General features: G+C 50.3%; 2 protein-coding genes across 4 annotated transcripts in view; both read right to left on the bottom strand.

Moving 5' to 3' along the window:
• Positions 1-995: 995 nt before the first annotated feature.
• Positions 996-7487, bottom strand: CD79B (CD79b molecule). Its single transcript, XM_062595847.1, has 6 exons — positions 7421-7487; positions 4378-4419; positions 2400-2711; positions 1720-1838; positions 1438-1479; positions 996-1094 (listed from the first exon to the last, which is right to left on the bottom strand). Exons 1-6 carry the CDS (start codon positions 7485-7487, stop codon positions 996-998), a joined length of 681 nt encoding a protein of 226 aa, XP_062451831.1.
• A 3167-nt stretch (positions 7488-10654) lies between these two features.
• SCN4A (sodium voltage-gated channel alpha subunit 4) overlaps positions 10655-23971 on the bottom strand; it is a 46167-nt gene continuing 32850 nt past the window's right edge. For all 3 annotated transcript variants that reach the window (XM_062595891.1, XM_062595889.1, XM_062595890.1), the window contains 10 exons: positions 22882-23011; positions 22413-22567; positions 20930-21103; positions 20297-20419; positions 19719-19997; positions 18368-18421; positions 16707-16844; positions 15523-15627; positions 14493-14763; positions 10655-13792 (listed from right to left, as the gene is read on the bottom strand). In XM_062595891.1, the coding sequence (XP_062451875.1) occupies positions 12600-13792; positions 14493-14763; positions 15523-15627; positions 16707-16844; positions 18368-18421; positions 19719-19997; positions 20297-20419; positions 20930-21103; positions 22413-22567; positions 22882-23011 (2622 nt within the window). In that variant the 3' untranslated portion in view covers positions 10655-12599. The remainder of the gene's footprint in view (positions 13793-14492; positions 14764-15522; positions 15628-16706; positions 16845-18367; positions 18422-19718; positions 19998-20296; positions 20420-20929; positions 21104-22412; positions 22568-22881; positions 23012-23971) is intronic.

Raw genomic sequence — 23971 nt, 5'->3', positions numbered from 1 at the left:
GGCACAGCAGGATGAAGCTAGAATGCCTGAAGCAGAAGGAAGCAGCACATGAATTTACCCATTACCTTTATTAGGACTTCAAAAAGTGTGTTGGACATTTGTGTCCCACAGTTTATGTCCTTCTCATGGGTTCTGAGGTCACACAGGGCTCTTGCCAAGGGCAACCTCCTTATGACACAGGCCAGCTCTTGTCTGGAGTGGAGCAAGCCCTGCACAAGAACCTCTAGGCCCAATCTATTTCCCAGCCTTTCCTATCATCCTTGGATAGAAAAAGGCAATTCTGGAGGATCTTCCATCTAAGACAACCACCAGCTTGGCCTACTGGTTAGCTATCTGTGACTTTATAGCTAACTTGAAAACCTGAAGGTGGTCTAAAGTCTACTTTTCCTAACACCCACTGTGCCAACCCATAGGTTGCTGCTTGCCTCGGCTCCTCTGCCAGGAGTGCAGGTGGCTGCAGTGGGGTCTTGCAGCTCATGAGGGTCCATGTAGCACAAGGAGATATCATGCCTGGCCCTTGCATTTCCTTCTTGGGGACATTGGGGCTGGAAGAGACCCACTGCCCACTCTGGTACAGTTGTGTTAAACACACAGGAGCCCAGCGTGTTGATGAGGCTGGCTGAGGTTTTGGGCTGTTTTTTACTGGGGGACTGCAGTTGGCTACTAATTTCTACATATGTATTAGGGATGAAGCAGCAGGGCAGTAAAAGCAACACCTGGGGCAGAACAGTCTTTGTAGGCATGGTCTAGATGTGGCTGTAGCTGTGGCAAAGCAAGCACTGAAGGGCAGCAGGCCTCAAGCTCTGTGCAAGGCTACCAGAGATGGCCTGCTGTGCACTGGTGACAGTCCATGATCCCAGCCCAAGATTGAGGCGCCTGTGACTGCCCGTGACGGCAGAAGCCAGAGTCCTGTTCCCTTGGGGGCCAGCAGGTTGATGGTGGGCACAGTGGGGAGTGGTGCCACAGGTGCCTGTGTGGTGTGAGTGCAGGGCCCCTCACTCCTCACCCGGATGCTCCCCTACTGTCCATTTGGCCTTCACATCCCGGAAAGGAGTAATGTCCTCGTAGGTGGCCATCTGTTCCACTTCCAGGCCCTGTGGCAAGAGGAATGAGGCTGAGAAACATGATGGGGAGCGTGGCACCAGCTGTGGCACATTCCCCCCTCCTATACCCATGGGTAGAGGCCTATCTCTAGATGATCTCCCTGGAGATCAGGGCAGTCTCTGAGAGGGGAAAAGATGGAGACAGAAGGCTGCAAGTGCTCAGAGCTTGGCTTGTTTTTATGAGAAGCTCTTCAAGGCTGATGCGTAACAGACACTTGGGAGGAAGATGCCCTAGTACACCCTGCAAGGGCTTCTGGTACCTACCAGACACCCATAAGGACACTATAGGCTATTTCAATGATTAAGCCAATATAATAGAGATATTTCTATTTACCTCATAAGTGTGGTCCTCCTCGGGGCTTTCCTTGCCGTCACCCTGCAGAGAGGAGAGTCACAGGCTGGGTGACACCATCACCCATATAACCACTGGTGCAGGTTATGTCATGGGGTGCAGGGGACCCCGTGCAATGTCCCCAGAAAACAGTACCTCCTCATCCCCTTCCCTAGTGGTGTCCTCACTGCCCTGGCCAGGTACCAGGCTTGTGGGGAATACCGCTATGAAAAAGGCCATGGCAAAGCTGGGGACATCCCCACTACTGGAGTTACTATCACTCACTTTATCTAGGAAGAAGAGCATGGGAACGCTGATGAAGATGACCAGCAGGATGGACTGGATGATGATGATAGCGTCTTTCAGGGTGTTCCTGCTCTGGACCTGCTGGATGTTGCTGTAACCTAGGAGGATAGGGAGAAGTCTTGAGCCCCATCTCAGTGCCAGCCTGCTGGGGAAAGGGGACGAGCTTGCTATGGTCATGGGTTCATGCCAAGGCAGATGTGTTGACAGAGCTGTGGGGAGCTTTGCAACATATCCTCATCCTCAGGGAGAGACCTGAGAATTGCAGAAACCTGCCAGGAATGGCCCCAGGGAGTAGCTCTGAGATGAGATATGGTGGGAAAGACCTATCATTGACCAGGACCAGTAGAATGTGATTGATGAGGGAAATGCAGTCCCTGGGATGTGGTGCAGACCAGCTATGGCAAATCAGGGGGGTTATTTCGCTGCTTGGTTGGCTGGTAGTGTGCAACAAAGTGACTGTGGTGCCATGGGACATCCCAAGTTGTATCCAAAGTGATCTCACAGGCATTAGGGAGAGGTAGATGCACAAAGGCACAATGTGGGGCTCATATGGAGGGAGAAAAGTGAGAGGTGTATATGGAGAAAAAGCATTGTCTGGGGCATGAAGGGGTTGGCGAATGTACAGAGGTGAGCAGGGCATATGGAGTGCTCTCACTCACCCGTGACTCTGAGCTCGGTCCCACATATGTGCGTCTGCTTCTTCTCCTCCGTGAGGTTTTTACTGTCACACACGTAGATGCCATTGTCCTCATAGGTGATCCTGAAGATGGTGAGGTTGATGAAGTTCTCCTTCCACTCTACACTGAAGTGGGAGGTGCTGCCATCCAGCTTGTAGAGATGGTTGCTGCCCTCCACCATTTTGTACCACTGCATGTGCTCAGGCTCGAGAGCGTAGCAGATGAAGTGGACGGGCGTGTTCCTCTTGGCTGCCACGTAGCGCGGGTGCTGGTGGGACCTGGAGCATGTAGCATCTGCTGGGAGAGAAGGGTGCTCACAGCCTGCTCCCCACCTGAGCGCAGCCCTCCCTGGGGCACCCCTCAACCAGCGCAACATAGGAAGAGAAGAAATTGCTCTTAAGATTAATATAAGGGAACACTGGGCTGGCCATGTGAGTGTGGGGTCCCAGCACCCTGGGAGGACACAGCTTCACCAGAGAAATGGAGATGCCATAGCCCCTGCGATACACCCCCAGCATCCTCTGAATCAGGAGCTTTCCATTCTAATGCATGATGCTTTTCTGGAGCATTTAGCTTTGTTTTGAAAAAGCAGCAGCATTTGCAGTGGCTATCAGAGACTTTCTGTGAAAATATTCCTTTAGTGGAAACTCCAATTTTCAGTAGAAATGGCTTCCCTGGGATATTTATTGCCTGCTCCCACTCCTGTCTATGAACAATCTAGCTGCCCTCCTAAAGTGATAAAGAAATGTATTAATTTGCTATTTACTCAGAATCCCTTCATAGGTGATGTCTTCGTTTCCAGACACAGTTCCATGGCCTTTAATAGTCACTTACACACATTCAAAATTTGTTAGTTGCCTGTACACATTCATCATAATTGGTGCTTTCCTCTAAAACACAACTTAATTCCAGCTGCTAATATGGCTGCCAGACTTGATTTTCTTGCATTGTTTTTGGTTTACATAATTAAAACATGAGTGATGAAATAGAAGTATTCTACATGCTCTCTAAATCAGCAGCTCTAAGCAGCTTACTGCTTTATGCAAAAGCCTCTGCTAATAGCTCTCCTGCCACCTTGTAGGACATGAACCAGGGCCCAGAGCCCAAGCACCTAAAAGCATTAGAAGCAAAACCCCACGGAGTTCAGTTTATCCTGTTAGTCCCAGCTTGACTCCCAAGTGCTGCCTGTCATGGAGTTATAGGAGCTGACATGCACTATGTAGCATTTGCAAGTACAGAGCCATGTCTTCAGCTGGCTTTTGTCCTCATCACTTGCGCATTTTTTGTATTGTGTTTTATTTAGTGTATTTTGTGTTTTTGCCTGTATTTTGCTTTCAGAGCTAAACTGGGGTTGCAGAATTCGTGATTAATGCCCTGAAGATGAGAATGTCACAAACCGCATGTGCATGAATCGATTGTCTAGTCCTGAGCTGTGCTACAGGCTCTGCAAACATGAAGGAAAACTGCTCAGGTTCTTGGGAAAGCCAAAACTGATCCTGCTTTGCAGAACGAGAGCTAGACACAGGGCTGGGGAAATGCTGCAGAGGAGATCACAGCCTGGGATTCACCTCAACATCATCAAGCACAATTTTAAAGGTTTATTCAGTTAACCCAGTGCTTGGGGTAAATGCTCTGCCAACAATTTTAGCATGAAGTAGGTAGAAGAATTAGGCACATGGTTTATGGTCCGGGCCATGACACAGTTAGACAAGCATCACGCCTCCTGGTCGTCCCTGTGTAACATGTCTGAACAGAGGTGGGATTGAAGAAGTCTTGAGTCCTGCTGGTCCCATGGCTTGGCACATCCAAGGTTCATGAGATGCTGGAGGAAGGGTGTGGTGATGGAGATGTCTCTAGTTCTGCAGGGGACCATTGCCTTTGTAGCATAGCCATTGGGGATGGGAAGGGGCCACTGAGACATGCATAGGGAAGAGCCTGAGGGGCCCGAGATGTTACTCACTTGCATTGCTCCAAGTGCTGTTCTCGGCTGCTGAGATTCCACCTGCAAGACAAGAAAAGGGGCCTGAAATAGCAGTCATGAGCTCATGTAGGATGAGCTTGTGTAGGATGTTCCACATCCTACAGTTTGGGCCCTTTGCTCCAAACACAGGCTCCATCTCTATCGAACCTAGTCTAACTCAGGGGCAGCTTCAAAACTCCCAGCCAAACCCACAGCACTGTCAGGACTCAGCCTCATCTTCCATTCTTCCTCATCCTCATCCTCCATCCAGCTGGGGGGCAGGGACTTGGGGTCTCTGTCCTTGTTCCCCAAAGCCCAGAAGGTTACAGCTCAAAGGCTTGGCTGCCTCTTCTTTCTAGGACAAGCGAAACCCCATCTCCAAGGGACCAGACTATTTTGGGTGCTGACCCAGGAGAAGCAAGTCTCTGAGTCTCACGCATGATAGAGAAGGAGAAAAGTCTGGAAGGAGAAAAGTCAAACCTTCTTGCAGAAGCATCCCAACCAGAGCCACTACTCAGAGGACAAGGCCTACTAGCAAGGACACAGTGCAGTGTGATTTGGGTACAAACCCTTCTATTCCATCCTGTTTCTTGAATTTTTTCTAACTGAACAGGGCTGCTTTCTGGTTGATGTTCCGATGAAGCCTTGCAGAAAAAGTCTAGGCAGACTCTAGGGCTCCATCACAACATCAACATCAACATCAGTGAACATTTCCTGTGTCAGAGAGGCTGAGGTATGAAATTGTCTGTAGTTTCATGACTTGGACATTTCCCCCCTCTGAGGACATAGATGAGCACTTCCTGCTATTGCATGGGGGGAAAAAAAAGAAAGACTTCAGCATCCTTTGGAGCAGGAGTCCTAGTCCCTCACTTGCAAGTGCATCCTCTAGCTGCTCAGCCAGAGAGCCACCCACAAACTCTCCGTGTGAATATTTAATTGCTGTGCAATGGGGCTGATACAAAACTGGGCTGACTTATCACATGGCTGGCAGTGGCGGGTTTGAACCCCTCCAGGAAGAGGCAGTACCTTAACTGCAATCTTTCACAGGGAAAGAGATGGAGATCTCAGCCCATCTGGGCCCACTGAGAGGTCACCTGTCTCCGTTTTTGCATATGAATCAATCAGAAACACTTTCCCTGCTGGGGCTTCTGTAGGATTTGGGTTGCTTGATGGCTAGGAGGGCTTTTAGCCTTAGGGACCAGGGGGGCCCTACAAGGCAAGGGCTGGGTGCACACATGGAGCTTGGACCTGCGGCACAGTGCAGGAACCGCGGTGAACCCCGGGAGCCCCTGGCTCACTGGTCCCTTGCATGCTGTGCGGGTCCCCCTGCCCGCAGCTCCTGTGCCCTGTGGTTTAGGTGCCTCGTTTCCTCCTGCTGCAGCTGGGCCGGAAGCACCAGCTCTGTTTACTGCATCGCTTCAGTGCCCATTTCTGTCCGTTTAATGAACATCAGCTAAACCCCACTGCGGGGAACTCTGGCTCAGAGGTGGGGGTTGCACCGCATCCCAGCGGGTTCGGGCTGCCGCAGAAGTCCCCAGAAGAAGCCGTTGTTCAATTGCAAGCCTAAGCTTTGCTCAGAGCCCTGTGACCTGGTGCAGATCTCCCTACCCCAAAGAGCAGCCTGCAGGGATGTCCTGGCTCAGTCCTGGGCTTCCCTAGCTGCCCCAGAGCCTCTCCCAGGACCAGGTTGCTCTGCTTTCCAGGCCCTGTCCATCTCCAATGTCTACCTCTCTACAAACTCTCCCCTCCTTGCGCTTCTCTCCAGCTTTATTTCATTTTTTTTCTGAGATGGAGAGATGTACTTTATCCTGGTGCAGGGCTGGTGTAGATCAGAGCATAGCAGGATTTTCCCTCTGAGTTTTTTGGTGTTTCTGAATGAAGAACTAGGCTGATTTCTCACCTCGCAGCCCCCCACAGCCAAACTTTCAATTACAATTGCAAGAGCTAGGCACTAGCCAGCAGCAGACAGACTGAGCTTCCTCTGGCCTCCCTTGAAGCCACCAGTGGAGGCTGCAGAGGCATTTCCAGCACTGCGAGACTTGTGATATAACCCTGTGAGCCAGCGGATCCAGTGAGCCAGGACCAGGACCTCAAAACAGTGCACACTCGGGTGGTAACCAAATAGAAATTTGCTTTAAAGGTTCTCCTGAGTGCACAGAAGTCCCTGCCCCAAGGAGGAGGGGAAGCAAAGGGACAGGAGTTGGGGTGTGTGTTTAAACTGGTGGCACAGGGAACCAGCACTTTGCCTGTGTAACTGGTCTTGGGCAGCTTCATTAACTAACTCCAGGACCAGCTCCCCTTGTGGTTCAGGCCCAGCTGCCCCGTGGTATGTCAACGTCACAGCTGTCCCATCTCAGCTGATGAGACGGGCTGGAGCAAATGCTGCCCAGGGTTCTGGGCTATCCTGCTTCAGTGCCCCTAAAGCACCCCAAAAGCCTCTTTGCTCCCATGTCTCTGCAGCTCCTGACCACTGAACCCTGATGAGTAAAGAGATGTGTTTCAGCCACAGCCTCAGTGATGGGCTGGTCCCAGCCAGCTCCATCTTGTGCCCATCCTTGGACCTTAGAGAGCAATAAATGGTGAAATCCTTTTTCCTCCCACCTGCATCCACAGCCATGAAGGCCCCACACCAGTTGGGTCCTGGGGTCTCCATTTCCCATGCTGGCTGGCCAGCTGTGACCAACCAAGCATGCAGCTCTGCCGAGAGGTCTCCCATATTGTCCGGCTGAGACTGCTGCATCCCGTGACACTTTCCACCTCCCTTGCAGCAACGGAAAACAGTGTGGTATATTCCCCTAAGCCTGAGTCACACTTCGAGCTTGGCCCATGTGGGCCTCCCCTGGCTCACCCTGCTCTGCTGAGCCCAAGTCTTGTTTTGTGCAAAAAGCAGGACTGAGAGTGGGGATTGCAAAGCTTGAATATAAGTCATTTAAAGCCAGTGCTGAATGAAGTCACCTGCTGCACTGATCCCCTCAGTGCATGTTTCCTTGCTTTAGCAGCTCTTAGACCCTCTCTTAATGCAAAGCCCAGATTTGATGCCTACCTGTGACCAGAGCTATCATCCAGAGGTTCGTCCAGAGCACCCATAGCCTCTTGGAAACAGCAGCCATATTTCACTACAAACAGCAGGGAAACATCCAGTCTCCAGTTCTGCAAAACACAGTGACCACCCTGACCAGCCTGGCCTCCCTGGCTAAAAATGGCAAAGCTGCTGCTCTGCGAGACAGCCCCTTTCCTGCTCATGTAAATCGGGCTCAGTGGGGACTTTCCCTGGGGCCCAGTTTTGAATGCAACACAGACGCTGGGGTGGGCTGAGCTTGTGCCTGCTGCTGCCTTTGGGCTTGGCAGCGATGTGCGAAGATGTTCTGCCTTGTATCTCTGGGCTGCACTCATCACGGCAGCGCTGGCTGACGAAGGTTGTTGTGGGTGACCACGGTTTATGCCTGCAACTTGGAGACAAGCCCGGCTGCTAAACCCTCAGTGATGCAGAACCTGCTGCCCCATCATATTAGAGGGGGCCACCGAGGTCAGCGCAGTGCCAAGGAACCTGGGTGCTACCTCTGGCATTGCCACCTCCAAGTATGGGGCAGAGGATGGTGGTCACCCCCCGACAAGGCAGGACTGGACCCAGGCCTCCCGTGGGGTATCTGTTGCAGGTGATGAGAAACGCTTAGCTGTTTAGCCAGCAAATAGGGGTTGGTGTTGGCCTAGCTGCAAAAGCCCAACAGCGTGTGAAGCGCAGCAAGAGAGGGGCATGGTTTAGGTAGGGAGGGGGCAGGATTTCACCTGCTCTTTGCTCACCTTTTGCTCACCGTGGGTTGCCGCAGAGCTCTGTACCCCAGCTCACGTCCCGCACTACAGCTCACTGTGTCCTGGACAGTCCCGGCAGCTGCCAGTCCAGGGAAGGATCTTGCTGGGTGAAAACCAGACAAGTCGAAAGATGATCAAAATGCAGGACTTACCTCCCTCGATGCCAGCTGTGCCTGGTCTTCTGCATATGCTCTTTTGCCGTCAGGGAGATTTTTCTGCTTGAGTCCTTTGGAGACAGCCACCGTCTGTGCAAGTACAAAGTGGCACCTAGAGTTAGGCCATATCCCCTTCTACTCTAACACAAAAATATGGTTCCTCTTCATGCCATGCCACGACATGCCTCCCCCTGCACTTCACAGCCTGTTTGCAAGCACTGAACTGTAACTCCATGCGAAAAAACACTTTTGGGTACTTTTGCCAGCCACCATGGTCCCCAGAGCCCAGGTTTCTTCGCTTGGGGCTTCCCCAAACCTTAGACCTTCTGCAGATTTTTCTTCCAGGCTCTGAGTACCCAGTGGCTGTGGTGTGGGTCTCTCCTTATCTGAGGAATGTTAACCAAGAAGGGCCTGAAATAAAGGTTTTCAGAGCAAAAGTGGTCTCAGGAGAGAAAGAAGAGAGATGGGAGAGGTGGCTCTTCCCAGTGGAACAAACACTGTACTTATGTGCAGCCAGCTTGCATCCTTGTCTTGGACAGGTTGTACTGTACAAGGTGCTGTACATTGGCACAACACTGTGAACATGGACAGCCAAGGAATGCAGCTACACAGCAGTCAGGAGGTGTCACTGCAGCCTGGAGATGTATGTCCGTGTGTGCTTTGGGCTCTGGCCTGCAAGCAATGAAGTTGCCCATTGCCAGACTGTGAAGTTAGCTTAGACATGGGCCTCCTCTACCTGCTGGGGCTGCACTGCTGAGTCTCTGATGCTAGCCCCCCTGACCTTGCTGAGAAAAAGCCAGTGTGGGCTGCCTGTGTTGCCAGCACAGCCTGGTGCGGCTTAGCCTTTCACCAAGACTGAAGTGATGGAGGATACCCAGGAGGGATTTTTATAAACCTATGGGGTTGGATTCAGCTTTGTCTGAGACTGGGCAAGACAGAGATTGCTGTTTGCTGCCCTGCAGGTATCTTTGCAGGCCCACACTGGAAGGCCAGTTCCAAGGGGTCCTCAAACATCTTGTGGCTCTCCTGCTGACTCTCTGATGATCTAGCTCAGAAATAACAAGCTGTGAGCCAGCCCAGGGGTGGAGATACCCTGGAAAGCCCTGTGGAGTCTCATGGGGTAAAACCGGGACCCACTAAACTAGGCCATGGCACGCACTAAAGAGGGTGTACAGTGATAGCGGACATATCTATCCCACTCTTCCTGCTGGCTCCTTAGCACCTGCAAATAGGTGCAGATTGCATTTTGGAGGTCTGGCAAGAGGGTCCCATTTTCCCCTGTGCAAGCCCCGCTCTTACCCAGCAGCATAGTATTTGGGAGACACGATGATCTTGTGAAAAGCGTCCGGTGGGTAGTGACCCCATGTCCTTGTATCTCATCCCGTGGGGTTATGCTGCAGCTACATTGCTACCCTGCTTCAGCCTGCAGCACCCAGTAGCTCCCAGCTTGTGTAGCATGGTAGCCCAGCTGCATTCAGGAGGGGAAAGGCGGCCTCTTGGAGATGGAGCAGCCAGCTGTCAGGCAGCTGTGTCCTCTGCCAGCCCATCCCTATTCATCATGGCTTGAGTTTCATCGCCGTCCTTTCTGCAGTTGCAGGAGGACACGGGGTCGTGCCACCTCATTCGCCCAGCACACCACTGCTCTGGAGCAGTGATACTCTCAACTTGAATTACATGAAGCCCCGGGACACACTGTTCCAGGGGGAGAGAAAACAGCAGTGGGGCAAACTGTGGTCCTTTGGGATGCAGGTGGGTGCCAGAGGCGGCTCTGGCCTCCCTTTGACACAGAAATGTCCTTCATTCACTGCTACCTTCTCCTTCCAGCACTAAAGGGCTCCTGCACAGCCAGTGGGACCCAGCCCTCTCCTCCTTGGCATAATCTACTGCAGCAGCCCATGGAGACATCGGGGCACCTTGCTGCAGGTCGGCTGGAGATCGTGGGGAGCCCACAGACCCCATAGCAGGGGACCAGCATACACCAGAAGCATGGAGGCTCGAGGGTCTGGTTGGGTTGGAGGTGCTGGGGGAAGGTTTCAGCCCAGGGGTCTTTCCTGCAGGACGTGCCCAGATTAGGGCTATTCCAGCCTCTCCCTGACTTTGAAGATCTGCTATGGGTCCTGCTGAGGATGGCGGGTTTCCAGGCACGGCAGCTCACAGAGGCTCCCCGGCTCTGGCCTAGAGCAAAGGGAAGGGGCCTTTAGCGGGGGGGGGGCAGGTTTTTTCCAGCAGCTTGGCCTTCCCAAGGGTAGTGAAAACATTTCCTCTTCTATCACACATTAACACATTTGAGAACGTAATAATAGATCATTTACAGTCATTTATTTTAAGAAATGTACAAAGAAAAATGGCTTTAGCTCAAATGAATTCTGCTCTTTGGCATTTTTCCATCACTGACGACACATATGTACAAGCAGCATTGATTGTTAATCACAGTCCAGGCTGGAAACCACTGTGCCATGGATGCTTCCCACGTAAATGCAATTTAAAGCATCATATCACATAGTAAATAGCTCAGGCTCCTATTCCAGGGAGCGTCACCCTACACACATCGAAATGAAAGCACAGCACAGCATTACATGACGAGCAGAATGACCTTGCTGCCTGGGCGAAAGCATACAGATGTGAACAAGCTTAGCACCTCTCCTGGCCAACATGAACATGGGATGTCCGTGACAGCTTGGAGCCAAAATCTGCCCAAGAAAAAAAAATGACAGACCCTCTGGCTTCAAGAAATAGCCCTTGTTTTAACTGAAAAAAAAAAGTTTTTTGGTTCACGTTCTTTTTTATCTCAAGTGCTTTTTTCACTTTTTAAGACAGACAGTGGTCCAGAAATAAAATTTTTGCCTGAACTCTGGCCTATCTCCATGTTTTCCCAATTTACTTTCCTTTTGGACACCCATATAAGTGGTGGCTAAACCCTTTACCACTGGGCCTCCTGGCAAGGGCCTGCTTGCAGCTGGCCAGCCTCAAGTCACTGGGCTTTGCCTGTGGCCCCAGCTCTACAGACACCCTGGCACATGCCACCATGCACGGCGATGTCTCCAGAGCCATGCACACCCTTGCCACCCCTACACTTCCGTATGTGCCAGGCACGCCAAAAACCAAAGGCCCTCCAACTCAGACCAGACTTTACAACACGACGTGGCCTTGGACAACACCACACTGAGCAAGGCAACGTATGGAGCAAGACACATGGCTCAGTACAACCCCCCCTCCTTGGGAGCCTTCATTGCTTTGGGCAAGGATCCCCACTCTCAGGGGCAGATGGGATTTAAGGGTACCTGTTGAAGCAGCTTGCTACAAAAGCCATTTAAAGGCCTGCTCCAATCACCAGGGATGTGTCTCATTAACTAACAGTAACCAAAGGTACTTCAGCGGGAGATTTCCGCTTGTTACGGGGCTCGAAGAAACACTAGAGGCGGTTTTGTTACAAGGACTGGGGATTCTTGGAGGACGTTCTCCAAACACTATTTTTGTCCATTGCTTTCCTGTCCCATAATCTAGATGAAACGGGAAAACAGAAAAGAAGCATGAATATAAATACAACTTACATTTGTACTGTACAGATCTGAATAGTTTATGATTTCAACACATATTCAGAGACCTTTAAAAATTAATATTCAACCCTGAGAACATATCTGCAGATGCTTTGTTTTGGCTATGCAAACAAAACTTTAAGACATAATTGCACTTTCTCTGTATATAACAAAAATCTGTAAAGCTTATTCAAATATTCAAAAGAAAAGTGCTACTTTAAGACATTGGAGATTTTTGTTCACAAAACCTTGTCATTTCTGTATTTATTCTTAATATTTTCTCATTTGGCTCATCTTTCACTGGCTACCTGGATGCACTCTGTAAGAATAATATGCAAAAAGTTTTTTTAATTGTGAAATAATATTAATAAATAATTACTTTAAATAAAAGGACAGTCATTCATCAATGTCTGAAAAATATAGTTACCATGACTACATCATTTCAAAACTAAAATATTTCTCTTTCACCAGCAATAGAGAGATTTCACATTTAAATCTCATAAGAAAAATATTTAAATTCTTCATAAGTGCAGAGAACTATAAAAAACAGGATCTCATTAAGAGATCCTGCTTCAAAAGTTAAGATATATATACTTGAAATATCTGAAATCAGCTCAATATCTAAGATCTATTGATCTGGATATGGAAGAGTTCTTGGAGCAGAGATACAAATGGAGTCTTTTCAGGCTTTGTGGTGATGAGAGATGGAAAACGCTTTCTGTTATACCAACGACTCTTTCACAACACGTTCCTCCTCCCATTTCTTTGCTTCACCAGGAGCACGTTGAGTCTCTGAGCTTGGAACAGGGGTAAGATTAAAGGCAGGGGCTGTGCCTGCATCTGTCCCACTGTTCCCATACATCTCATTCATTTTAGTTGCAATCAGGCCTTCTTTCTCGGGTGCTTCCTCTGTCAGGGCATCCTCGTCTTTACTGTGCCTGTACATGTAGGAGGCTTGCTTCACTGAGCGCCTCAGGAGGTACCTCCGGAAAGCTCTTTGGATTTTTGTGGCACACACTTCCTCGTGTTTCCTTTTCAGAGTGGTAGTGATGGGTTCATAGGAAACCTTCGAAGGATTTGCAGCCATAAACTTCTCCTCCATGGTGTCTTTCAAGGCATCCATCTCTCCTGAGTCTCCCAGAACTTCCTTAGTCAGGGCAAAGAGGATATCCAGACAGTGGATTTTGTCCCCAGCAACCATTGGTAGATCCATGGTGATTAGTTTGATCTTGTTTGGCTTGGGAATTCTGAGTGGCTCCTGTAAGGTGTCTACAAAGTCAGACAAGGTGCTGTACGCAATGAACTGGGTGGCATCTGGGTCAAACTTCTCCCAAATTTCATAGAACATTTCAAAATCATCTTCACAGAGGGGCTCACTGCTCTCCTCTGTGGCCACGTTGAAGTTCTCCAGGATGATGGCAATGTACATGTTCACCACGATAAGAAAGGAAATGATAATGTAGCTGCAGAAAAAGAAGATACCGATGGAGGGATTGCCACAGTTCCCTTTTATCGAACTGCCAGGGTTTTCTAGGTCTGGGTCACAGTCAGGGGGGCCGCTGTTCAGGATAGGGCTAAGGAGGCCATCCCATCCAGCTGATGTAGTGATCTGGAAGAGGCAGATGATGCTGTTCCCAAAAGTTTCAAAGTTGAAGATGTCGTCAATCCCTGCCTCCTTCTTTACGTAGGCAAAGTTGGACATCCCAAAGATGGAGTAGATGAACATCACAAGGAAAAGCAAGAGGCCAATGTTGAACAGGGCAGGCAGGGACATCATCAGAGCGAACAAGAGAGTCCGGATGCCTTTTGCCCCTCGAATCAGCCGGAGGACACGGCCAATCCTTGCCAGTCTGATGACCCTGAAGAGGGTGGGTGATACAAAATATTTCTCTATGATGTCTGAGAGGACGATACCTGTGAAAGTATTAAGAAGTGGTGAGTTTGTCTCACTATGTAGCTGACAAAGGCAGGCAAGTTGGGGCTATTCCCTGTCTTGGAGCACCATTGGTGCCAAACATCGAAGTGAAGAGAGATGTGAGGAAACGGTGCTGAGCAAACCCCAGGGCTCCCTCGGTCCTGCATTGTAATGCTAGGACCAGACTGACACCTCCATGGGGTTGCAGAGTGTCTGCTAGTCAGCAGTGTCACAGGGAGGCGGATTGATTTGGTCACCCATCACACCAGGAGAGCACTGCCCTGTCTGCCAGTGTTGTGGGGATACAGTGGGGATGAGGCCACCCTGAGCAGCACACAGCTCTCCTTGCTCCTCCAGTTGTGAAAGGAATACGTCCAAAAATGTCACTGAGCAAAGGTTAAATGATGGCAACTCTTTTTCAGCAGCACAGCCTGGCAATGTGGGAGATGAGGGGAGCCCCATTCCCAGGGGAGGCAGTAGATGTCCCCAGCCCCTCATCCTGCCCTAGTGTCACAGGGTGGCCTCACATCCATCTTGTCTTGGGGAACCTGTCATCTTGGCCCTGCACAGAGGGTGCGTTTAAGGGGGTGGTGAGTGATGGCTTTCTCACAGCGGATCAGCCAGATTTTTTCCACTCTTTGTTAGCCAGTGGGGTCCCTGAGGAATGGGAACTGGGCTGGTGGAGCCAGCAAGGCTTACCTACGATGGAGAGGATGACCACCACAAAGTCAAAGATGTTCCATCCGATAGTGAAGTAGTAGTAGCGCAAGGCAAACATTTTGAGCACACACTCCCCGGTGAAGATGACAATGAAGACCAGGTTAACCTTGTAGAGGACATCTGTTTTGAACTGACTCTGATCATCTGTTTCGACCATCATGGTCACCATGTTAAGACATATCAGGATCATGATGGTAATGTCAAACACTTGCTTGGTAACAAAGTCAAACACCATCCCTTGAAATTTATTCTGTCATATGGGCCACGTGGGTGATGTTGGAGAACCAGAGGTGTGGTACGAACATGTGACAGACAAACAAAACAAAGACAACAGAAAGAGAAGAAGTAACCATGTTTAAAAGAATGCAGGAAATGTCAGGGTTGTGGCCAGGGCCTCACGGATATGGGCACTATGAGCTCTTGGTATGGGAGGAAGCTGCTCAGTACCTTGAAGAATGGAGCCCATCTGGCTCAAATGCTGTAACAACCTAGCCAAGGGTATGGGCTCAGGATCCATTTGCTTTCTAAGTGTATTTGCAGCTAATGCATCAGGACAAAAATAAATGTATGGGGAAAGGCCTCATTTGAACTGGTCTGTCAAAACCGAGCCCAAGTCAAAATTGCATATACATTAGCTGGAGCAGTTTCCCTTCTAGAAGTGTTGAAAGCTGACAGTTCCCTGAGTCTAACTCCCTTTGAGGGGAGATGGGAGCTGAGCTAGGAGAAAACCTTGTACGCCAACCCTTACAAAAACGATAATACCCCATTTGCCCCTCTAGTGGATCCAGGACTGAAGAACAGACCCAAAAGGGGCTGCCTGGTGTGCTGGCCTCCTCTGAAGCCCCAGCTCTCAGCAAGGTCCCATCTGAAGAGCAGAGATGGGGAGCCAAGATTTGGCTTCTTGCGTAGGCAGACGTTCATCCCTAGACCCTTCTAGTTTACCTTAGGGCAGTTGGTAGCTTGAAGTGCTCCCTCCCTGCAGTACCCAAGGGTGATTAACCCAACATACCGAGGGTCTGGGGATGGGCTTCTGGGGTTTTTTGGAGCCGAGCTTCTTCATGGCATTATAATATTTCTTCTGCTCTTCTGTCATGAAGATGTCTTTCCCTCCAAAGTATAAAAGGAATTGCCACTGTTAGTTTTGGGAACTCACCTCTTCTTACCAAGCATCTCCAGTCATACTCCTACCGAGCTTTCTAGCAGTGTTGATTTAGTGAAGCCTCTTTCCTTCCCACTTGCCCTTTTCTGCCTTCCTCCTCCTGGCTCACAGCACTCAGCAGGTGCTAGCCCCAGCACTGCACTGTGGTTTTCTCCTGCAGAGGTGAGATGCAGCCTTCTTGCCCCGTGGCATTGCCTGCTGACTCTATCTGTGGCACCCCGTATCCCACACAGGGTTTGCCCCAGCTCCTTGCTTGTCTGCACCATAAAGTCCCACCGTGACTCCCACCAGGAGTGAGGCAGCACTTCAGTGGCATTTAGAGTTTGCTCTGCTCAAACATTGCTCCACCTAAGGTTGCCCATGGTCCACCCAGTTCCCCCCGTAACAATCAAGGGATATTAATCCTGTACTGCTCACTTAAAAGCAGACATTCAATCTCTCCCCAATATATGGTAAAATCATGAGAAGGGCCTGGGGCAGGGCATGGAAAGAAAAGAAAATAATCTGTCCTCTGGGAGCATCCTAGAAGTGGAAAGTGACTTCAAGCCCTCAGTGAGCATGGGGCCAGCCAGTCAGTCTGCTCCCACAACATGCTTCTCCACAGACCCTGGCTCTGCCCATGGGACTTTTGCAGGGCGCTTTGGCAGAAAGCAGCAGCAACACAGGCAAACAGCCACAACTGCTGTGGCACAGACAAGAGAAAATAGGGTCCCTCTCGCTTCCTCCCTTGCACACACGCTGTTCCTCTGCCTTCATAAGAGAAAGCCTCTGTAACAGCCAGGACACAAGCCCTGTGTGCTGTTCGTCCAGCTGTCCTGACTCGTTCATTCTGTGGAAAGCCACATAACTTATCAATGCCAGTGATTCAGGGTGCAGATTTCAGAGGGATCCTAGGGTCTATCTGAGCCCAGACAGTGTGGTCTTGGACCTTCTCATCCCATGACCTTATCCTAGTGAGCTGTATCCCTCTGTCCCGGACCAGCACCCTGGAAGGCAGCAGGAGCTGTGGGAGCCAGGGCCCAGGAAATACTTATCTTTTTCTTCTGTTGATTGAAGTTGTCGATGATGACACCAATGAAGAGGTTCAAAGTGAAGAAAGCACCAAAGATGATAAAAATGACGAAGTAGATGTACATGTAGATGTTGGTCTCGTACAGTGGCTGCTCTTCAATCTGATCGAGTGAGATGAGAAACAGAAGACCGTGAGATCATTCCTCTGTGAGAAGTGTGTCCCCAGGTCCCCGGACAAGGTCTCCATGTCTGGACAGAGCTGGGCAGTGGATGCCCCAAATGCTTTGGCAAGTGCTGTGTGGGCTGAGCAGTCCTTGGGGGAGCAGGGAGCAGCCACAGCAAGGGCCATCTGCGGGACACCAGCTCAGGCAAGGGGACAAGGTTGCCCTGAGCTCCTATTTCCAAAGCATGTGCTTCTGGGAAAGAAAATATGCTCTTGGCAAGACTGAAATATAGCCAAGAGGGGAAGAAGAAAAACTAATTCATACCACACCACCACGCGTGGGTGGGCAAAGCCTAGTGACCTCTGAAAAAACTCATCTCAAGGGATTTAGTTCTGCCTTATATTTGAGTTAAGATATCTCAAGGCATCGCACCCAGCTTCTCTCATCTTGAGGGAAGCTCTTGGCAGAGGAGGGAAGATTTTCCCCCAGAGCAGCTTTCTCCCAGTTGCTGGTGGAGGCTGGAGCTTAAGCCACTTTCACAAAGAGCTGGAAACGGCTCTTCTGCTCTCAGCAGAGTGCTGGCAGCTGCAGCTGGGGTGAGCAGAGCTGCTGTTTCTAAAGCTAAAAAAAGGCCATGAAAACAGGCCATGAATACATTCAGACCTACGTGGCATGTGCGGCTGATGCCCCAGACCAGGACTCGGGCAAGTTTGCTTTGTTTTGTCAGCAAACACTGGGATGTTCTTCCTGCCGAATTGGCTCATGTCAGCGTGTGCACACATGTACGCTGGCTCTGGGAACACATCGTGGCACGAACCACATTAGAAACTGCTTCTGGAAGAGACTCCTCCAAACACCTTTTTTTTTTTTTTTTTTTCTTCCTCCTTGCCCTTTCTCCCTAGAACATCCTACTGAAAGCCACTTTGCTGTTCAGGGCAAGCCAGGCACTTTCTCCTGGCCAGGATAAACTCTCCAAGTGGAAAGGGTGCAGGGAAGGCATCGTCCGCAGCAGGGCAAAGGGTAAGCCCTCCAGTGCAGAGATGCAGAGGCAGAGGGGGGAGTTTGGGCCACAACGCTGAAGCCAAGAGGAACAGCATTAGCTTGGGAAGGAGTCCTGGTGGGGTGGGAGCAGGGTGTCAGGGAAGGGGGGGTGCCACTGCGATGGTGTCTGAGGGTGACAGTGGCATGGGTGGCAGGAGGCCCCCAAAGAGACACAACAGACTGCGCTTTTTGAGGCATTGCAGCTTGGTAGGTGGAGCGTGTTGGGGACTGCTCCTTCTTTGCTCATGACTTAGCCAAAACCCTGGGCTGATCATGGGTGGGATGCACGCAGCCCCGTGGCACCAGCAGGCAGAGTTAGAGGCGATGCTCTGGACGGGAGGTCCGTAACCAGCCTGTGCTGAACCTGCACCAAGCTGCTCCTGGGCCCCAGACCTCTGCTCCCAGCCGGCCAGGGGAAACCAAGCCAGTCAGAGTGACATTTAGTGCCGGTTGCAAGTGATTCCTGTTTATCCCCTCACCTCACGTGAGTCCACAGCTGCGTACATGATGTCCATCCAGCCTTTGAAGGTCGCCTGCGGGGACAGCGGAGAAGAAAAGTCAGCATGAAGTATCCAGGGCCGTGGAGGATGTTAAGTGCACGTCAGGGGCTTGGAGCTGCTAGTGGTTTAGCTCTGAGCACACCTGCTGAGCCTGGCCTTACTGCTGCACTGTGGGCAGCCTCCCCATGCGAAGGGTGCTGTACACGGGCACAAGAGAGACCATAGGTTGAATCTGCAAGAAAAATGTCCTAATACAGAAATACTGAGGCTTTATACACATGCATGCGCATTTACATGTGTATATACATGTGCTCCATTCTGTGACTGACATTACCAGTCACTTGCAGAAATGCCAGTGCAAAACAGGCTGGGAAAAGAACAAATAGACTTTTTATTCCCCCAAACAGGGTGCTTTTTCCTAACAGCAGAACTGAGCCAGAGGACGACTGCCTCCCTCCCACTCGCTAGGCCTGTGCCTCCTCTGCACAACACTGACTTCCCTATTGCTGCCTCTTATTTGATGGGTCCTGATCCCGGTGGGGAGAGGGGGCAAATTACATCTTTTACAGGCTCTTGCTGCTGATTTGTTAAACAAAAGGCCTGAACATCTTGTTTCCTGAATCTGATGGAACAACAGAGCTGAAGAGGAAGCTGAATTTATAGCTGGTTAATCTCTTCAAGTCATGCTCTGATTCTGCAACAACCACCAGTTCCCCCGGATTGGAAGGGACTAACCCAAACCCAGTCAATAACAGGACCCACACCTATATTTTTAATAAAATTGTGATGAGCAGTTCCCCTTCTGCTTGCCTTGCTCACATGTGGTGGGTTCAGTGGAAGCACTGCCCTGCGCTGGATCTGCCTGGCTGCATTCATCCTCTGCACTGCAATGAACACACACACCTCTTTTTCCAGTCATCCTTTTCCCTATGCAAAACTTTTGCAGCCTACTACTATATTGCACCCAACGTTTCAAACCTTTTCGTTCCTTTCCTGTCAACTCTTCTGCTCCTTCCTGTGTCCTGTGATGTGCAGAGGATTGTTAACACAGCTACAACACAGCTAGAGCTACCTACATTCATCTGCAGCAGTTCCTTGGTGATGCTTACCCTTTCCATCTCATCTTCTACCCTGTTTCTTTCCTCCTCAACTCTCCAGGGCCTTTGCCAGTCTGTGCTAAATACCAGCTGTGGTGTCAAGAGGCAGCTCAGCCCAGAAGACCCACTCTGGATATTGAGGGAGCATCTTCCCTTAGCCCTGGTGGCTATTGAAGCTGCCATGGTAAGTGGATGTGTTGCTTGGAGGGATGGCAGCTGCTTTCTGTACTTACCACCTGTAGCAAAGACAGGTATCCCAAGCCAACATTGTCGAAGTTAACTTTGACATTGACCCATCTGACCTCGTTGGTGTAGAGGAGGGCCAAGCAGTCGCTTTTGTTGTTCACCACACTGATATCGAAGAGCTCGCCTGTGGTGGTGTTGATGCATCGGTAGTACTTCCCTGCAAAGAGGTTCACCCCCATGATGCTGAATATCAGCCAAAAGATGAGGCAGACTAGTAGGACGTTCATGATGGAGGGGATGGCACCCAGTAGGGCATTCACTACCACCTGCAAGGAGAGCAAAGATTGAGAGGGGCTCCATGGAGGATTTAGGCAGAGAACCAGGCCAGCGCACATCAGGGTGGACACTCACCTCCTGCTGCCCCAATCTTATCCACCCATGCAGTACCAAGTGGATTCAAACTGGGCCAAGTGTATTTTAGTGTTAATCCCACTGGTCTGGAGGCCAGTGAAACCCAACTGGGATCAATCCCTGATGTAGGGAATCAGCAAGGCACCAGCTCTGCTGCATAGTGCTCAAATGCATGGCCATGTCAGAGACAACAGTACGTGGGGGAGACACCTACCCTCATGCCTTCAAATCTGGACAGGGCTCGCAGCGGTCTCAGAGCCCTCAATGTCCGCAGAGACTTGATGGCTCCCAGCTCGGAGTATCCCATCCAGTTTGCTGTCAGGCTGATAATGGAAACCTGGGGGAAGCAGCCCAAGGAATTAGCAGTATCTCAGCTGGAAACAATGAAGAATCACATACCTGCACCTCCTACCTGCTCTGCTGTGCATCTCTCTATCTGCAACACATCCCCTGAGGCCTATGGTTATGGTGTTGTCCTAGAACTAGAGGGACTGGCCCGAAGACCTTGGGTCCATGGCAACCATGCTGCTTGGCCACTGTGTTCCTAGTCTGTGCAAGGAGGTCCCTTCCTTTTGGGTGCAAGGGTGGAGTTGACAGGGGACGCAGAAGCACTGCATGGGCTGAACAGCTTGCAAAAAAGGATTTTTCAGCCAAGGAAAGGTATGGCCCTTTCCCATGGACCATTGTTATTCTAAATGAATGTCTAAAGCCCTTGTTGCATAGCTACTCCAATGCCCTTTAAAATACAAGTGTAGATTTGCAACAGCCTACTAGAGACCCCTATTGCTATCTCCCCAGTCGCTTGGCTAAATAGGACTCTGGATGTGCTTAACGAACAAACACTTACGTCAACTATGAGGAAATCAAGCCAGCACCACGCATTGGTGAAATACACCTTGAAGCCGTAGGCCACCCACTTAAGCAACATCTCAATGACGAAGACGTAGGAGAAGACCTTATCGGCATACTCCAGGATGGTGCGTATCACCTTCCGTTGTTCAATGTGGATATCTTCAAAAGCCTGGAAAATGTGTGGAGCTACGTGACAGTCTTTCTTCTGTTAGACTTGCTACATGGCTCAGTGCAGCCACATCCATATCTGCATCTTCCCCATTTTCCTGGCACACAGGGCAGCTTGAACGATTGAGAACCTAACTACAGGTGACATATACATGGTCAACATGGGATCTAGCTCTTGTTTTCAAGCTCCTGTTGGATCCATTGAGCACCATTTGTCCTGCAGCAAAGCTGAACTAAAGCAAATATCCACCTGCATCTAATTCTCATCAGCACAAGACAAAATCTTAGATACTGCACCTTTAGATACTTAGGTAGCCTTAAAAATGCCCTTAGCAGTTTGGATCACTGACATGTCCACACAGCACATAAAAAGTTAGTGAGCAGAGGTACTAGCTTGGCAATCAGCTGTTGCACAGTTGTTTGAGCTGAGTGATGGTTTTGATTCTGGCACTAGCTACAATCTCAGGCGTCTCCAAACTGCATTTCAGAGCTTGATGCAGATCAGATACATTGTAAAGTACATCTGAAAACTGGAATTTGGGCCCTGTATCCTTATTCTCTTTCTGTTTACCCCTAAACTTGCAGAGAAGCTGGTCTCTCCGTTAGCTCTGTGGATTTACACGTTTAGCTGAGCTATATTCAGCTCTGACACTCAGAGAGGGCCTATAGTCCCGTACACAACTTTTTAACAAGGTCGATGCGAATGGAAACCCAAGCATGGAGAGGGCACAGCAGTCAGTGGCTGAAAGTGCTGAACAGCATAATAATAATCATGAATCATTTGTAAAGCACCTCCTGACAGCCTATAGAGGTGGCGAAACGAAGAACCATCTCCATAAAACTAAATAGATTGTACAGCTAGTTCTCGTGCTAGATTAAAAGCAGGAAGAGAGACTGCAGGGAATTTCATTCCTTTGAGCCCATAGACCACAGCAAATGTCCACATGCTGATGAAGCCTGGAGAGAGGTGGCGTTAATGGTACGAGGTTAGGGCTCTTGGAGGTCAAGGACCCTGTTGCAATGCTGTATGTTTGGCAGACCTGAACCAAATGGGTTGTTAAGCCTGAAACCTCTGCCTGAAGCTGTGTTATTTTGCTGCCAGTCAAACAAAAAAGTAGGTAACAACAGCTGCAATGAATCCGAAAATACCTCTTGTACCTTCCCAGGGCAGGACAAGGCACATGCCGTGCAAACCCTGCTTCCCACAGGGGACAACCAAGCAAAGAGCAGAGTGCCTAGAGCTGCCACCAGGCCCAGGGCCTCGGGGAACTGCTACAGAACAAAGGAGCAGGGTGAAAGGTGAGACCTACCAACGCCCCGCTGCTGAGGAGGATCATGAAGACGATGAAAGTCTCAAACCAGTCATGCTCAACGATCAAGAAGCAAGTTTTCCTGAGGTTCCACCATATCTTTCCTTTCTTGGAGGTGATGTCAACGTAGAGGCAGGGACACCTCTTCACGCAGGCTGGGAACAGGAGCCGTACGTTACCTCCATGTCAGTGCATTTCCCCAAAAGGGAAACTATCCATGCTTTTATTGCTATTTTAATTCCCTTCCCAGGAAGAGGCTGGAGCAGGAACCTGCTGAGCTGGGAAAGTGTCTGCAGGAGGGGAGCCCCATGGGGACCCTCTCCCCAGGGGCTGCAGGAGGATTTGGAGACTGAGCTGGGTGACTATGGGTGCTGTTACACTGCAAGTGGTTGGCCTAGCAGTTTGTAATGGCTTTTCTCTGTCCACCTCCCATCTCTGCTGGCTTCCCCAGCTCTAGTTGGCCCCTTACCTTCCGTGAAGCACTCCTCAGGCTCATTGCTGTCTTCAGCCTCCTCTGCCACCTCCTCCTCCAGTAGCAGCGGGGGCTTGTAGTCCACGGTGCTGCACAGCGATGATGCATTGTCGCTTGACAGGGGATTCTGCAAAGGGCAGGGGAGATAGCCTCAGAGCAGGCTGGGCACCAGCAGGGACGCTCGCAGTCTGCTGGTGCCTCTATCCAGCCTTCCTTCGGCTCCCTCTGCCCCCAGAGGCACCGGGCAGCACTGAGGGATGCCCCAAGGGAACTAAAGATGGGGACAGACTTTTCTCCTTTGTGGACGTAGGGCTGCTCCTGAGCAGGAGCTCTGCACCATCTTTCCATGGGGTCAAACCCCATGTGGGGTCACTTCAAGACCTTCCGGATTGAAGGAATAGACCTGATGAATCCTCTAGACTTGAAGCAATCACACAGCAGCATCGGTTCCCATTTTATTTTATTTTATCCAGCTTTTACTAGCTCCAGTCAAAGCACCATACTCTGGCCAGTGCAGAAGTCAACCATTTCTTCCCAGGGGTAAAACACACCTTGGCTTCCTGTGTACTGTGATGAGCAATTACCAGAAAGCTGGCAGAACAGAAACCTAACTGCTTTCGTCCGGAAGCAGTCAGGCTGGCAGTGTGGCAGGTCTCTCCAAGCGTGTCCCCAGCTGCGGGGCACACAGACAAGCACTGTCCCACCCTGCGCCTGGGCCGCCCGTGCAGAGAGCTCTCCCTTGCTAGGAAATGGCAGGGGTTCAGCCCAAGCTCTGTTTTGTGAATAACTGTGATGTCCTGAAACCAGTCCTGGATGTGTCTTGGCAGACTAGAAAATGGTTGGGTGAATGGCATACTTTTCAGCAGAAAGGTTGGAGGGCAACGTCCTATTTCCAGCTTTATTTTGGGGTTTGATATGCCTTTTTACGACAAATCTGCTCTCAAGTCAGTTGTCCTTCACTACCACAGGAGACTCAGTTTCCATAAAAAATATTTTTTCTCCAACTCCAGGTCATATGCATGAGAGGATTTCTAAAACCTTTCCAGGGTCCTGGCCTGTGGGCAGATACTGGCACATATGCAGCCTG

This window comes from Rhea pennata, chromosome 26, assembly GCF_028389875.1.
Source record: "Rhea pennata isolate bPtePen1 chromosome 26, bPtePen1.pri, whole genome shotgun sequence".
In the NCBI taxonomy this organism is placed as follows: Eukaryota; Metazoa; Chordata; class Aves; order Rheiformes; family Rheidae; genus Rhea; species Rhea pennata.
Note: the sequence above shows the minus strand (reverse complement) of the source record. Positions and strands in the feature narration are given on the sequence as shown.